At 36.1% G+C, this 18,312-nt stretch overlaps 1 protein-coding gene across 1 annotated transcript in view; it reads right to left on the bottom strand.

Moving 5' to 3' along the window:
- Positions 1-18,312, bottom strand: part of LOC150098437 (nucleoporin NUP188-like) — a 197,558-nt gene that overhangs the window by 125,020 nt on the left and 54,226 nt on the right. The window contains exon 6 of the mRNA XM_090405211.1: positions 18,243-18,287. Coding sequence (XP_090261337.1) covers positions 18,243-18,287 — 45 coding nt within the window. The remainder of the gene's footprint in view (positions 1-18,242; positions 18,288-18,312) is intronic.

Here is an 18,312-nt window from a genome sequence, read left to right as displayed (position 1 = left end):
AAAAAAATTACATCATTACTAACTTCCTATCTATAATTTTCCTACAAATCAGTCTGTTACTTGTCAAGACTCCAACATTATCAGATCTTATATTTCTATCATCTAAGGCACTTTGTACCGTATCAATCCACCTGTATCTTGGTCTTCCTCTGGGTCGTTTTGCTGCCAACCTGGCAGAGAACACTTGTTTTGCTAATCTTTCCTCTCCCATTCTGTTTAAGTGACCATACCACCTGAGATTAGCTCTGCTAACGCATTCCTGGATGCTGACAATGTCAAGTTTTTTCCTAATATCCTCCTTTTTAATACGATATTGCCATTGATGCCATCTGTTCATGCCTATAATCTTTCTCAGGACTCTCATATCTGCGGTCTCTAGTCTTTGGTCAAGTGTTTTACTTCTGACCCAGCTCTCAGATCCATAAGTTAAAACTGGTTTGAACATTGTCTTGTATACAGCTAATTTAGTGTTCCGACTAATTTCTCTCTTATTCCATATGAATTTATTCAGTTGACTTCCCATTGACATACCAGCTTTGCTGATTCTGTTGTCTATTTCTTTATTTAATTTACCATCTTCAGTAAAAATTGTGCCTAAGTAGCTGAAATGTTTCACTTGTTCCACAGGTTCCCTGTTCACAACACAGTTGACATTTTCAATGATTCTGCCTATTTTCATTGTCTTTGTCTTTTTATTGCTGACCTTCATACCATATCTATTACAATTAATAGTTATTCAATTTAGTCAGAGAATCTTGCAGACTTGTAGTGGATATATTTAGATGTATAACATCATCCGCATAAATCAAAGAGCTAACATTAACATCTCAAATTTTGATATCATGTTTAATACCACTATCCTTCATAATGTGATTCATATAGATAATGATTAACAGAGGGGATAATGTACATCCCTGTCTCACAACCAGATTTAACATTAAACCATCTTCCTGTGCTTCCTTCAATTCTAACTGCTGACTTACAACTCAAATAAAGACTAAGTATTGCTTAATATAATGCCCCATTCACACCATATAACTATAGCATATTGAATAGCTTCTCTCTTGGCACCTTGTGATATGCCTTTTCCAAATCTACAAAACTTAAATACAGATCCCTGTTATATTCCCATGTTTTCCCGACTATATGTTGTAAAGTGAAGATCTGATCCTGACAGCCTCTATTTGGCCTCAATCCAGTATGTTCTTCACCAAGCTTTTCTTCCACAATTCTTCTCAACCGTTTCTCAAGTATACTTGCATAGATCTTGCCACAGTAAAGAAATACCTCTGTAATTCTCACATTCAGTTTTATTTCCCTTTTCATATATGGGTACTATGAGAGCTCTACTCCAATCATCGGGAATTCGTCCCTCTGTCCAGGCTTTCTGAACTATGCAGTGCAGCCACTGTAAGACTCTTATACCACGATACTTCAGCATTTCTGGTTGAATATCATCTACTCCTGCTGCCTTTCCACATTTCAAGCCTTTGATGGCTTTTTCTACTTCAAGAATGGATATGTATTCCTGACTGCATGCCTGGTCAGTGTTTTTTACCATTGTGCTGTCATCACTGCTTGTTTCATTTCGCAGTTTTTCAAAGTAATTACTCCATACTTCAAGGATATCCTTTTCTCCAGTTTTCATGTCACCTTTATCATCTCTAACTCCTTTTACAGCATGCTTTCCTTTATTCCTAAGCTTCTTCAACAACCTCCAGAATATTTTGTCACCTGCTTGATATTTATTTTCTTTTTCTTGTCAAAGTCCTCCCATGGCTTTTGTTTAGCTGGTTTTACACAGTGTTTAGCATTCTTGCATTTGTCTCTGTATTCTCTAAGAGCTCAAGCTGACTTATTTGACAGGAACTTTTGATATGCTTTCTTCTTTTCCTTAACTGCCTCTTTAACTTCCTGTGTCCACCAGGGAGTTCTGATTTTTTTATCCTTGCAGACAACCTCACCACATGCCTCTCTGGCAGAATCAATCAATGTTTTCTTCAGAGTTTGCCACTGAATCTCCAAGGTTTGATTCCAGTTCTCAAACTCTTTCATTTTTTCTTCAATAATCTTTGTGCACATCTGAGAGCTGCTCAACTTTTATTCGCTTTAAAACTTTCTTACATGTTATTCTTTTGAATATGAAATTCAATTTTATCCTGCACAAGACTAAATAGTGATCACTTCTAATTTCAAATCCTCTGTACACTCTGGTGTCCTGTACCAGGGAGAAAACATCACTATCAACAATAACATAGTCAATGAGACTTTTCTTATTCCTAACCTCTTCTCTCCATGTGAATTTGTGGACAAATTTTATGTTGGAACATGGTGTTAGTAATAACCTGTCCATGTCCTGAGCAGAAATCCAACAGATATTTGCCATTATTATTAGCTTTGCTCTTTTCTCCAAATTTTCCCAAAACATTTTTGTATGTCTGACAATCACTTCCTACTCTGCTATTTAGATCCCCAAAAAGGGGATCTAAATAGCAGAGTAGGAAGAGTAGGAAGAGTAGGCAGAGTAGCTTTTCCTTTTTCATTGTGTCAGTTGCTTTTTCTAAAGCCTCAAAAAATTCCTCCACTTCTACCTTAGTAGAACTTTCTGTGGGACCATAGGCACAAATAAGTCTCATTGTCCAGTTCCCAATTCTCATATTTGCCCACATTACTCTACTTGAGACTGACTGCCATTCAAGAAGATTAGCCTCGTATTTTGTGTTGAATACTATGGCTACTCCTTCTTTTCCTTGATTGTCATTTCCTGAATATAACAATTTGTATTTATTGCTCAGAAAGATCTCACTTTTTGTCTTTTTTGTTTCAGTCACCCCTATTATGTCGATCTGGTACTTATCTAATTCCTCAGCTAGCTCCATTTCTTTGCCATTCAGGCTTGTTATGTTGATAGTGCCGATCTTTAACTCTGGTGATGTTGAGTTGGGGTTTGTTTTCAGATTCATTCCAGTAGCTGATTTTTCACTGTTCGTCCTGGTTCCCTGGCGAAAACAACGGGGGCCTTGTTTAACTGGGCAATGCCCCAGCCAGTATGAAATTTTGTCATTTTTTATTTTGGTTTAACCAATAAGAATACAATTTGGTCGGCTAAATTCCAAATTGCCAGCCCATCCTCGTTCGTTCAGTATCCAAGCAGATACCCAACAGGGTGCACCACGAGAAGGTGACGATTGGACATTAGGTCAGAAGCTCTGGTCGGTTCTCTGCATTCCTTTAAAGACTATGTGGAGGTCTCCTCTCAGTTATACAGCCTTGACCCTTAAGCACCCCTTGTTTAGCTAGTTTTACACAGTGTTTAGCATTCTTGCATTTGTCTCTGTATTCTCTAAGAGCACATGCTGACTTATTTGACAGGAATTTTAATTTAAAGAACCTTTATAACAATATCAACAAAAGTTGAAAAGAATTAGAGAATGTATACACAAGCCATGCCAGTTTTGTTATTTTGACTACTGCAACACTTGTACTCTCATTATTTATTTTCATTTTAGGGGTTATTTTTGTTATGTTTTTTTATTTATTTTTTATTTTTTTTAATTTTTTAATTTATTATTATTTTTTTTTTTTTTGCATTTTATATCATTTAAAAGTATGATGTCCCTTGTTTCCAATGTGAACCTCTAGCTTCGTTGGTATCAATAATTAATGCCATCTTAGAAAGATGTGGGTTTGAATCCAATCTAGGGTGCAATGAACCTTTGAAAGTTCTTTTCAACTGAAGCGAGTCAGCCAGTCTCATATGGAAATGACAGCATTGCACCTTCAAGAAACTTATTTTTTATACATATCTTGTAACAGGTTGAAATTCAATGACTTTGAAACAAGAAAGCAACAACAGTTTCAATTATCATTTGAGCAATACTAAGAGAATTCATCAAACATCTGGAAAGGCTGAGTGAGGAGCCTGTATAGCTCAGTGTAAGTGGCATTTGCACTCCACAGCATTAGGCTGTCTAAAAAAAGACCTAGATTCGATTCTAGTCACTAACCAGAAGGAACAATGTCCAAGCCTTTCTTTGACTTGGTTCCCAAGTCAGTCGATCTCTAGCATAGGCAAGCATTTCTTCTGGAAACTCAGGATTTTCATCCTTGAAATGCAAGAAAATCAACCATAGAACCCACACTATTTCAGACAATAAATATATAGTCTAATATAAAAAATTTTCCAGAAATAATATCTATAGTGATAGGATTAGGGACCACGAGATAGTGTCACTTAGCTGTGTCTTCGCCGAATGCTGTTCATGATTAGTGATATTCATGAGCTAGCTTGCCTACTCTCTATAGGGCAACAAAAGGCATTAGTAGATTTAGCAGCAATCTACCTCAATCATGTGAGATTCAATTTTCTGAATTGTCCATTGAAGCTAGAAAAAGTTATAAACACTTACATTTTAGAGTTTCAGGTTGAATATATCTACTTCAGATGATTTCTCAATTTCCAATACTAATGTCCAAGAATTTTATTTCTCTTGGATGTTTTCTAATATGCTTCTAATGATGGTCAGCTCCACACATCTGAATATCCTTATCTGTAGAAAAGAAAGATTTCAGTATTGCGACCACATGTTTATTAAGATAGATAAAGATAAACAAACCCTACAAGTTTCGTATGTCGTTTAACTTACACTTTAAGGGTTTAAGGTAACTTTAAAGGGGTGCTTAAGGGTCAAATCTGTATAACTGACAGGAGACCTACACATAGCCTTTAAAGGAATGCAGAGAAAACCGACCAGGGCTTCTGACCTAATGTCCAATCCTCACCGTCTAGTGGTGCACCCTGTTGGGTATCTGCTTAGATACTGAACAAACGAGGATGTGCTGGCAATTTGGGATTTAGCCAACCAAATTGTATTCTTATTAGTTAAACCAAAATAAAAAATGATGGTACACCATGACAAAATTTCATGCCAGCTGGGGCGTCGCCCGGTTAAACAAGGCCCGCATTGTTTTCGCCAGGGAAGCAGGTGAACAGCAAAAAGTCAGCTACTGGAACAAATCTGAAAACAAACCCCAACTCAACATCACCAGAGTTAAAGATCGGTACTATCAACGTAAGAAGCCTGAATGGCAAAGAAATGGAGCTAGCTGAGGAATTAGATAAGTACCAGATCGACATAATAGGGGTGACTGAAACAAAAAAGACAAAAACTGGTGAGATCTTTCTGAGCAATAAATACAAAATGTTATATTAAGGCAATGACAATCAAGGAAAAGAAGGAGTAGCCATAGTATTCAACACAAAATACAAGGCTAATCTTCTTGAATGGCAGTCAGTCTCAAATAGAGTAATGTGGGCAAATATGAGAATGGGGAACTGGACAATGAGATTTATTTGTGCCTATGGTCCCACAGAAGGTTCTACTAAGATAGAAGTGGAGGAATTTTTTGAGAAAGCTACTGACACAATGAAAAAGGAAAAGTTGGTCCTTGTTGGGGATCTAAATAGCAGAGTAGGAAGTGATTGTCAGACATACAAAAATGTTTTGGGAAAATTTGGAGAAAACAGCAAATCTAATAATAATGGCAAATATCTGTTAGATTTCTGCTCAGGACATGGACTGGTTATTACTAACACCATGTTCCAACATAAAAATGTGCACAATTTCATATGGAGAGAAGAGGGCTAGGAATAAGAAAAGTCTCATTGACTATGTTATTGTTGATAGTGATGTTTTCTCCCTGGTGTAGGACACCAGAGTGTACAGAGGATTTGAAATTGGAAGTGATTACCATTTACTCTTGAGCAATATAAAATTGAATTTCATATTGAAAAGAATGACATGTAAGAAAGTTTTAAATCGAATAAAAGTTGAGCAGCTCTCAGATGTGAACTCTAGACTAAAATACATAAAGATTATTGAAGGAAAAATGAAAGAGTTTGAGAACAGGAACCAAACCTTGGAGATTCAGTGGCAAGCCTTGAAGAAAACCCTGATTGATTCAGCTAGAGAGGCATGTGGTGAAGTTGTCTGCAAGGATAGAAAAATTAGAACTCCATGGTGGACACAGGAAGTTAAAGAGGCAGTGAAGGAAAAGAAGAAAGCATATCAAAAGTTCCTGGCAAATAAGTCAGCTTGTGCTCTTAGAGAATATAGAGACAAATGCAAGAATGCTAAACAGTGTGTAAAACTAGCTAAACAAAAGTCATGGGAGAACATTGGCAAGAATATAGAAAATAAATATCAAGAAGGTGGCAAAATATTCTGGAGGCTGTTGAAGAAGCTTAGGAATGGAGGAAAGAGTGCTGTAAAAGAAGTTAGAGATGATAAAGGTAACATAAAAACTGGAATAAAAGATATCCTTGAAGTATGGAGTAATTACTTTGAAAAACTGCTAAATGAAACAAGCAGTGATGACAGCACAGTGGTAAAAAACACTGACCAGGCATGCAGTCAGGAATACATATCCATACTTGAAGTAGAAAAAGCCATCAAAGGCTTGAAATGTGGAAAGGCAGCATGAGTAGACTCTTATACCACCATACTTCAGCATTTCGACCAGAAATGCTGAAGTATGGTGGTATAAGAGTCTTACAGTGGCTGCATTGCATAGTTCAGAAAGCATGGACAGAGGGACGAATTCCCAATGATTATAGTAGAGCTCTCACAGTACCCATATATAAAAAGGGAAATAAAACTGAATGTGAGAATTACAGAGGTATTTCCCTACTGAGTGTTCCTGGCAAGATCTATGCAAGTATACTTGAGAAACGGTTGAGAAGAATTGTGGAAGAAAAGCTTGGTGAAGAACAAGCTGGATTCAGGCCAAATAGAGGCTGTCAGGATCAGATCTTCACTTTGTGACAAATAGTCGAGAAAGCATGGGAATATAACAAAGATCTGTATTTAAGTTTTGTCGATTTAGAAAAGGCATATGACAAGGTGCCAAGAGAGAAGCTATTCAATACGCTGCAGTTATATGGTGTGAATGGAGCATTATATCAAGCAATACTTAGTCTTTATTTGAGTTGTAAGTCAGCAGTTAGAATTGAAGGAAGTACAGGAAGATGGTTTAATGTTAAATCTTGTGTGAGACAAGGATGTACATTATCCCCTCTGTTATTCTTTACCTACGTGGATCACATTATGAAGGAAAGTGGTATTAAACATGATATCAGAAATGGAGATGTTAATGTCAGCTCTTTGCTTTATGCAGATGATGTTATACTTCTAAATAAATCCGCTACAAATCTGCAGAATTCTCTGACTAAATTGAATAGCTGTTGTAATAGATATGGTATGAAGGTCAGCAATAAAAAGACAAAGACAATGAAAATAGGTAGAATCATTGAAAATGTCAACTGTGTTGTGAATGGAGAACCTGTGGAACAAGTAAAACATTTCAGCTACTTAGGCACGATTTTTACTGAAGATGGTAAATTAAATATAGAAATAGACAACAGAATCAGCAGGGCTGGTATGGTGGGATGTCAACTGAACAAATTCATTTGGAATAAGAGAGAAATTGGTCAGAACACTAAATTAGCTGTATACAAGACAGTGTTCAAACCAGTTTTAACTTATGGATCTGAGAGCTGGGTCAGAAGTAAAACACTTGACCAAAGACTAGAGACCGCAGATATGAGAGTCCTGAGAAAGATTATAGGCGTGAACAGATAGCATCAATGGCAATATCATATTAAAAACGAGGATATTAGGAAAGAACTTGACATTTTCAGCATCCAGGAATGCGTTAACAGAGCTAATCTCAGGTGGTATGGTCATCTAAACAGAATGGGCGAAGAAAGATTAGCAAAACAAGTGTTCTCAGCCAGGTTGGCAGCAAAACGACCCAGAGGTAGACCAAGATATAGGTGGATTGATATGGTACAAAGTGCCTTAGACGATAGAAATATAAGATCTGATAATATTGGAGTCTTGACAAGTAACGGACTGATTTGGAAGAAAATTGTAGATAGGAAGTTAGTAATGATGTAATTTTTTCCATGTAGTACTATCATATCCTGTACACCCCTTGAGGGTACATGACAGGAATTTGATGATGATGATGAGGTAACTTTAAAAACAAAAAATGAGAAATTACTCAAAATAGTTCATTAGATGTTATTTCAAGAACACAATTACGCGATCATACATCAAGAAGGTTACTGACAAATTGGCCAAATTACTATACAAGCATAACATTAAAGTAGCTTTTCTACTGCTAGAAAAAATATCAAGATTTCTACATCCTCCAAAACCTCCACATCACCCATTAAAAATACCAGGTGTCTATAAAATTTATTGTTCCTGTGGCATCTGTTACATAGGCCAAACAGGAAGATCAGGGGAAATTCGTATGAATGAACATCAAAAAGATATACAAAGAAGGAGAGAACACATATCAGGCCTAGCATCCCACACAATTTACACTGGCAAAGTACATAATGCACTTTGGCATAAAACAAACATGTCTTATATTGAAAAAAACTGTTTCACAAGGAAATTTAAGGAAGCTGCAAATACGCTTAGAATCCAAATGCAATGCAACAAAAACAAGGGTCTAATTCTACACCAAGTTTGGTCAGCATTCCTAAAAAATATACCTAAGTCAGACTTCGGACAGAGTGAATGTGAACAACAGAATGTGACAACATCCAGCACTGTTCAAACATAGCATGCATTAACGTATGTATCGATTCTGCATTCGGATTTTTTAATTTGATGAACAGTTAGACTGCCATAAAAACATCTAATGGACTATTTTGAGAAATTTCTCATTTCTTGTGTTTAAACTGTTAGTTACCTTTAACTGCTGAAGATGTAAGTCAAACGACATACAAAACTTGTTGGGTTTGTTTATCTTTATTTATCTTAATAAACATGTGGTCACAATACTGAAATCTTTCTTTTGAACTGCTAAACCACAGAAACCTACGCCTAGAATCCTTATCTGTATTTTTTTATATTTTCTTTATTATCTTTGATTCCTTTTGTGGTTCTTTCTAAATAAGAAAAAAATGAATTCTTCAACACATTCTACCACTTTTAAATGCTAAGTTTGTTTTTTTAAAGAACTTAAAACATATTCGACATCGTAATATATTCTACCTTATTCACACTGAGCATGACACAAATTGTGTCACTCAGTACTCATCCATGGGATGGGATGTGACAAATCATCTTGTACTTCTCACCTGTCAGTTTTTAATCTGACACATACTACCAAATCATTACAAGTGCTTTCTAGAGAAACCAAAGGGAGAGACTTTGCTTACCAGCTGTATAAATCATTAAAAATTATAACATGCAGCCCGGGAGCTACATGTGGCCCAAACATGCATTTTTGGCAGCCCATAAAAGGTTGACCACACTTACATGGCATGTAGCCCGTATGTTGAATTACTTAAATACATTTTATAATATGAATAACAAATTAAAAATAATTTTATACCTATACTTCGTTATATTGCCATGCAACTTGGCGTGAGTCAATGGTGTGAGTCATCATGAGTGGGAATAAAAAAAGGTGACTTCATCCAACGACAACCAAGATTTTGGCGCACATTTGAGGTCGTGTTCCTTGGTCTATCATTTAATACAATTCAATAACATCAACTATTCTTTTCAGAGGATATATATTTGTTGGAGTGCTTAATAGTCAAAGCTATATAACTGAGAGGAGACCTCCACATAGCTTTTAAAGGAATGCAGAGAACCGACCAGGGCTTCTGACCTAATGCCCAATCCTCACCTTCTCGTGGTGCACCCTGTTAGGTATCTACCTGTATACTGAACAAACAAGGATGGGCTGGCAATTTGGATTTAGCCGACCAAACTGTATTCTTATTGGCTTAAACAAAAACATAAAATGTTGGTACAACATGACAGAATTTCATGCTGGCTGGGGCGGCGTCCGGTTAAACAAAGTCCACGTTGTTTTTGCCATGGAACCAGGGCAAACAGCGAAAAGTCAGCTACTGGAACAAATCCTAAAACCCACCCCAACTCAGCATCACCAGAGTTCAAGATCGGTACTATCAACATAAGAAGCTTGAATGGCAAAGAAATGGAGCTAGCTGAGAAACTGGATAAGTACCAGATCGACCTAATAGGGGTGATTGAAACAAAAAAGGCATAAACTGGTGAGATCTTTCTGTGTAATAGATACAAATATTATATTCAGGCAATGATAATCAAGGAAAGAAGGAGCAGTCATAGTATTCAACACTAAATATGAGGCCAATCTTCTTGAATGGAAGGCAGTCTCAAGAAAAGTGATGTAAGCAAATATCAGAATGGGGAACTGGACAATGAAACTTATTTGTGACTATGGTCCCACAGAAGGTTCTACTAAGGTAAAAGTGGAGGAATATTTTAAGGCTTTAGAGAAAGCAACTGACACAATGAAAAAGGAAAAGTTGGTCCTTGTTGAGGATCTGAATAGCAGAGTAGGAAATGATTGTGAGACATACAAAAATATTTTGGGAAAATTTGGAGAAAAGAGCAAAGCTAATAATAATTGCAAATACCTGTAGGATTTCTGCTCAGGACATGGACTTGTAAAATTCGATAGCTTGGAATTTTACAAGCGCTTTATATCATCTTTTACAGAGGTTGCATCTCAAAAGATTGTGTTGTAAAAATCACCTTTGTCTAAAGAATGTATATAATCCATTGGGAAATTAACCTGCTCAAATGTAGTAAACAAAGAATGTCTAAAATTAGTAACAACAAGAGTAAATGCTGTGTCACTGGAAACTGTATGTTATTGTTCTAACTAAGCACATAGGCAACCTTTGTTTACAAGCTGTGTATACCAACCGTCAAGTTCATTGTTAAAAGCGTCGGCACAGATCAGACAAGGTTCCGCTGTCCAACAAATCGGATTTTAGAAGTGCACTAGGAGAAGAAAGAAATGGTCGGTTTTAGTAGTAGATCAAGGAGTCGCGCCAAATTCTTCGGAGGTTTCAGCCCTTCATACACGGTCCCGAAGAAGGAGAGATAAAAGGCATAGGCGAGAACATCGAAAATTGGCAGTCGAAAATAGAGGACACAACTATATGGCTAGGGCACGCCAGAAATCGGGGAGAGGCAGAGAAGAGAAAGACACCGGTCCACCTGAGGCTTTCTCGATCTAGGACGTTGCTGTGGAAGGTTGCTGGAAGCTATCAGCCGAGGAGTGGACATCAGCACCTGGAGAAGAATGCAAGGCCTGAGACGGAAGAAAGGTTTAAGAACTCTAGAGCAAAACCTTGAAATGAGTGTGCGACACAGATGACAGAGCTTATGTGAGTCTGTTCCTTTTATATGTTCTATATTTCTTTTATGTAATCTAGGAGAGATAATTTAGATGGACTGATAAAATATACGGTACTAGGAATAAGCAGTGTCTATGAGGAAGTTTTTTGGATTGTTAATAATTGGAATACACTTGTGTAATAACTTGGTATAGCAAATTAAATTCTTTATGAATAGAATAGAATATTTATTCAGTGAGCAGAGAAGTGAATGAATATTTATGCTATATAGTTTGTTAAGAATTGCAAAGGGAAGCTTTAACACTAAACTTTAACCTCCCTATCGTATAATTGATGTACTTTTGTCTTAGTGTAAATAAAATGTGTTTTATTTTATGTCAAAAGAGTGCTGCGTGATCTTTTGATTTACAATGCACTGTTTCTAAATAAACTTGGACCTGAGAGCAGGAAACAAATAAGGTATTAGAAGCAAAGTTTAAGTGCGTGTGGACCACGACTGTTTATGCTATTTGATTTGAAGGAATTTATGCTAGAGAGAGAGAGAAAGAGATCTGCCAGCCGTATTACTGAGTATCATTCCGAGAAAAGAATACTTAGGCCTACGACAGGAAGTGTGGAAGGTGGAATTAATTTTGTGCGAAAGAGTAAATCACTAAGGAGACATAAGATAGAATAAGAAACTAGCAAAGACAGAATAAATAAGATATTACAAAGGCGCAGAAGATTAAAGATTACAATAACAGCAACTATAAACAAACAAACAGACTGCCCCCTTTTACAATGCCACAGCCGGTAGGATAAATCCAAAATAAATATATCACAAGTATTTCGGATTGAAACAGTTTTGTAAAAAGATCAGGTTCAACTAAATATAACCAGAAAGTGTGTGTGTGTGTGTATATATATATATATATATATACTGTAAGAAAAGTTTTAAATCACGATTATTTTTAATTCAGAAGCCACCAGCAGTAACATGATGGGGGACAGGGAATTTTTCAGAACAATTAATCCTCACCTCATCATCCCACAATTCTCTGGAGAGGACCACGATGATGTGTTGTTCTTCAAGTTAGTAGAGGAGTTAAGGAACATCGGCAACTGGTAGAACTTCCAGTTTCTAATCATATTACGGAATAAATTGATTGGCAAGGCCAAGAATTTTTTGTATTCCTCTCCCATACTGAGAGACACTTTGGAATACAATAAATTCAAGGATACCCTGATATCACAATTTTCCAAGGTTAGAAGTGTAGGTCCGAACCTGTGGAGGCTACAAAAGTGCACACAGGAGAAGAAAGAATCTATCACAGATTGCTATAATAGGTTGCTAACTTTAGCTAATAGCTTGAGCGTTTTGAGTGATGAAAGGAGCCATCTTGATTGGGCAGTCTTTAACCAATTCAGGTTAGGAGTAAAGGAGGAATTCAGAGAGACAGCATACAAAAAGAAGATAAATAATTTGAAAGAATGCTACCTGGCAATAAAAGAAAAAAAAGAAAGGCTAGGTGAATTTGCATCACACAAGTAACATAAGTCAGATTCATGCAATAAAAAAGGAGTTAGATCCAAAAAGTTAGGTTAAAAGAGAGAAAAATCCAGATAATCCTAAAGAAAAAACTAGGGACCAACAGAAGGGAGGGAGGAAGAGATGGTCACAGAAATAAATAACATAGACCACAACAGACTGACTATTGCTGAATCCATTGACATGAAGGAACTACACTATATAATCAAAAAAGGAGATAGAGAAACTGCAACAACCCTTGATGGAAAAACTTGACTCTATTCTAAACCAGTTAGGGGAGTTCAAGGCAAAAACCTACCAGGAAAATTTGGGCCCTGAATGAGAATATACTGAAAGGGAAAAACAGGAGAGACGCAACTCAGTGGTACCAGTGCAACAAATTTGGGCACATTGCCAGACATTGCTTTAACAATAGAAGGAACTCCGATAGAAATATGCGATTTGAATCTAATATGGTAACAACTCGCCACCATCACACACGGAGAGCAAAGAAGTCTTAGGAATCAACATGAAGGATCTATGACAGTAATACATGGAAAAATAAGAGGGCTACAGTGCAAAGTTTTACTAGACACTGGTTCCCAAGTTTCGGTGATTACCGGATCTTTATTCAGGAAATTGATATCCCAAGTACCCGACTGTATCACTATGCTGAGAAGACCTGTTGTGTTGAATGGAATTGCAAACCGCACCATTTACGCCTCAGAGAAACTACAAGTAGACATGTGGTTGCCTGGTTTTGAGTTGACCGTTTCACCAGAGTTATTAATTCTCCCGGAAACCTCTAGAACTACGGCAAAGGTAGTACTTGGAACCGACTTTTTATAGAAACATAGATTCTCCTGCAATTTCTCTACAAAGGAAATCTCCATAATGGGATTTAAGCAGGTTGCCTGGAAAAAAGATACCCAAAGATGTTGTATTACCGAGTATTATGCTGAGAAATGAATACTGGTGGTGCAGTCTAAATAAATAAATTTTCCAGTACTCTTAGGCATACGACAGGAAGTGCAGAAGGTGGAATTAATTTAGTGTGAAAGAGTAAATCACTAAGGAGACATAAGATAGAATATGACACTAGCAAAGAAAGAGAATAAATAAGATATTACAAAGGCGCAGCAGATTAAAGATTAAAGTTTACAATAACAGTAACTATAAACAAACAAACAGACCCCCCACCCTTTTACAGACTGGTTATTACTAACATAATGTTCCAACATAAAAATGTACACAAATTCACATGGAGAGAAGAGGCAGGGAATAAGAAAAGTCTCATTGACTATGTTACTGTTGATAGTGATGTTTTTCTGCCTGGTGTAGGACACCAGAGTGTACAGAGGATTTGAAATTGGAAGTGATTACCATTTAGTCTTGAGCAATATAAAATTGAATTTCATATTGAAAAGAATGACATGTAAGAAAGTTTTAAAGCGAATAAAAGTTGAGCAGCTCTCAGATGTGAACTCTAGACTAAAATACATAAAGATTATTGAAGGAAAAATGAAAGAGTTTGAGAACAGGAACCAAACCTTGGAGATTCAGTGGCAAGCCTTGAAGAAAACCCTGATTGATTCAGCTAGAGAGGCATGTGGTGAAGTTGTCTGCAAGGATAGAAAAATTAGAACTCCATGGTGGACACAGGAAGTTAAAGAGGCAGTGAAGGAAAAGAAGAAAGCATATCAAAAGTTCCTGGCAAATAAGTCAGCTTGTGCTCTTAGAGAATACAGAGACAAATGTAAGAAAGCTAAAAACTGTGTAAAACTAGCTAAACAAAAGTCATGGGAAAACTTTGGTAAGAACATAAAAAATAAATATCAAGAAGCTGGCAAAATATTCTGGAGGCTGTTGAAAAAGCTCAGAAATGGAGGAAAGAATGCTGTTAAAGAAATTAGAGATGATAAAGGTGACATAAAAACTGGTGAAAAAGATATTCTTGATGAATGGAGTAATTACTTCAAAAAATTGCTAAACAAAACAAGCAGTGATGACACAGTAGTAAAAAACACTGACCAGGCATGCAGTCAGGAATACATATCCATAATACTTGAAGTAGAAAAAGCCATGAAAAACCTGAAATGTGGAAAGGCAGGAGTAGATGATATTCGACCAGAAATGCTCAAGTATAAAGGTATAAAAGTCTTTCAGTGGCTGCACTGCATAGTTCAGAAGGCACTGGACAGAGGGACGAATTCCAGATGATTATAGTCAAGTTCTCATAGTATCCATATATACAAAGGGAAATAAAACTGAATGTGAAAATTACAAAGATATTTCTCTACTGAATGTTCCTGGTAAAATATGATGGCTGTTCGATAGTCCATGCAAAATTGAAGAAAACATAATTTTTTATTTTTCAACATAGTCTCCTTTGAGGTCTATACACTTGGTCCAATGATGCTAGAGTTTTTTGATCCTTTCCATATAGTATGATTTGTCCAACTCTTCAAATTAGGCAGTTGTTTCAGCAATCACCTCATAATTTAATGAAAATCTCTTTCCTGCCAGCCATTTTTTCATGTTTGGAAACAGATACTAGTCCAAGGGAGCCAAATCTGGAGAGTAGGGAGCGGATGCGAAAGGACTTCGTAGCGTCAATCGAACAATTCTGCAACAGTTCACAAGTTGACGTTTTTGATCCAGTGTGAGCAAACACAGCACACATCTTGCAGATAGTTTTCTCATATGTAAATGTTCATGTAAAATATTATGTATGCGGTTATTTGAGATGCCCACAGCCTTAGCAATTTCACCCACCATCACAATATCATGGATTTTTTTCAATAATTTCAGGAGTATTGACCTCAACAGGGCATCCAGAACGTTCAGCATCACTTGTGCTTTTATGGTCACTTCGAAAGTTACTAAACCACTTATAAACCATTCTAATCAAAGGTGCAGACTCACCATAATGTTTATCAAGCTTAACTTTGGTTTCCTGAGCCGTTTTGCCTTTCAAAGAGTAATATTTAATCACTACACGCAATTCTTTCTCATCCATTTTTCACATATCACGATACTTGATCGATTCAAATGAACGCCAAACACAGAGTACTAGATCTATCTGACTGAAACTTAGTGTGCGATTCTCCAACAGTTGCCAGCAACTAAAATTAACCTCGATACATACTAGTGGCACCATTTCTTAGACTTTGCACGGACTTATCGAACAGCCCTCATATATGCAAGTATACTTGAGAAACGGTTGAGAAGGATTGTGGAAGAGAAGCTTAGTGAAGAACAAGCAGGATTCAGGCCAAATAGAGGCTGTCAGGATTAGATTTTCAACTTACAACAAATATTTGAGAAATCATGCGAACATAACAAAGATCTGTATTTAAGTTTTGTAGATTAGGAAAAGGCATATGACAAGGTGCCAAGAGAGAAGCTATTCAAAATGCTACCGTTATATGGTGTCAATGGGGCATTATATCAAGCAATACTTAGTCTTTATTTGAGTTGTAAGTCAGCAGTTAGAATTGAAAGGAAGTACAGGAAGATGGTTTAATGTTAAATCCAGTGTCAGACAAGGATGTACATTATCCCCTGTGGTAATGTTATTCATTATCTATATGGATCACATTATGAAGGAAAGTGGCATTAAACTGGATATCAAATTGGAGATGTTAATCTCGACTCTTTGCTTTATGCGGATGATGTTATACTTCTAAATAAATCCACTACAAGTCTGCAAGATTCCCTGACTACATTGAATAACTGTTGTGATAGATATGGTATGAAAATCAGCAATAACAAGACAAAGACAATGAAAACAGGCAGAAGCATTGAAAATATTAACTGCATTGTGAATGGAGAACCTACAGAACAAGTGAAACATTTCAACTACTTCGGCATGATTTTAGTGAAGATGGTAATTTAAATATGGAAATAGACAACAGAATCAACAAGGCTGGTATGGTAGGAAGTCAACTGAATAAATTTACATGGAACAAGAGAGAAATTAGCCAAAACACTAAATTAGTTGTATACAAGACAGTGTTCAAACCAATTTTAACTTATGGATCTGAGAGCTGGGTCAGAAGTAAAACACTTGACCAAAGACTAGAGACTGCAGATATGAGAGTCCTGAGAAAGATTAGGGGCATGAACAGATAGCATCAATGGCAATATCATAATAAATGAGGATATTAGGAAAGGACTTGACATTGTCAGCATCCAGGAATGCATTAGCAGAGCTAATCTTAGGTGGTATGGTCACTTAAACAGAATGGAAGAGGAAAGATTAGCAAAACAAGCGTTCTCTGCCAGGGCTGGCAGGAAAAAGACTGATACAGTAAAAAGTACCTCAGAAGATAGAAATATAAGATCTGATAATGTTGGAGTCTTGACAGGTAACAGACTGCTTTGGAGGAAAATTGTGATAGGAAGTTAGTAATGATGTAAATTTTTCATGTAGTACTATCATATCCTGTACATCCCTTGAAGGGTATATATCAGGAATTTGATGATGATATATTTGTTAAAAATAATTTCAAAATTGGGTTCAAGAAAATGTAAAATTGCAGATGAAGGAAGAAGGTTTAATGATGAATGGAACAGCAAGTACTTCTTTATTGAAAATGTGGGTAAGTCCCTTTGTCTTCTTTGTCATAAAAGTGTTGCTGTTGTGAAAGAATATAACATCAGGCATCATTACGAGAATGAACATGAAAGCCAACACAAGGATTTGAACTGTGTACTTAGAAAAAATTAAATTTATAAATTACAAGCTTCTTTGACTGCTCAGCAAAATATATTTAAGAGGCAAAGTATTCATAACGAATCGGTTGTTCGTACTAGTTATGTCATTGTGGAACTGGTTATGAAAGAAGGAAAGCCTTATGCAGATTCAAAATTTATTAAACGATTTTTTATTAGCTGTAATTGAACGAATATGGCCAGAAAATAATATATTATTTCAGGATATTAGTTTATCTACCAGGACTTGTACAAGGCGAGTAGAAGAAATCGGTGCCAATTTATTTGAGCAGCTGAAATTTAAAGCTCTTTTTCATGCATGTTTCATATCTCGTACTTGAAATATTTCTGTGGTTTTTAAGATTGATATAATAAAGATTGATAACTTAAGTATTTTTTTCACTCACTATTTTCTCTTAATTAAACGCTTGCAGCCTGATTATTAAAAATGAAAGTTGAATGTGGTCCATAAGTCTTAAAAGGTTGTCGATCCTGATGTAAAATACAGAATTCTAACATGTGGTGATTTATGAGTTTGATTGTGAAGAAATATTTACTTATTAAAGTATTGATTTTTCATGATTATGGTTGAAAATAATATATGTGACTCTTGGTAAGAAATCTAAAATCTATTTGTAGTACTGAAGAACACTGATTGTATTACTAAATTAGTTACCCACTTACTAACTGAAGAATGATTACAGACAAATTAGGACTGCACATATTTAAAAATTAGGTGATATGAAACAATGCATTAGATCAAATATATTTCCAAATAAATAAAAAATATTAACTCACTTCCACAAGAATTGCTTGGACATATCTCTCAGTACTCAGCATTAACTAGTAAAAGTGGAAAAAAAAATGC

This window comes from Typopeltis vanoorti, chromosome 15 (assembly GCF_054136105.1).
Source record: "Typopeltis vanoorti isolate ZY-2024b chromosome 15, IOZ_Tvanoo_1.0, whole genome shotgun sequence".
Classification (NCBI taxonomy): Eukaryota; Metazoa; Arthropoda; class Arachnida; order Uropygi; family Thelyphonidae; genus Typopeltis; species Typopeltis vanoorti.
The sequence above is the reverse complement of the archived record's forward strand: the minus strand, read 5'-3'. Positions and strand labels throughout refer to the sequence as shown.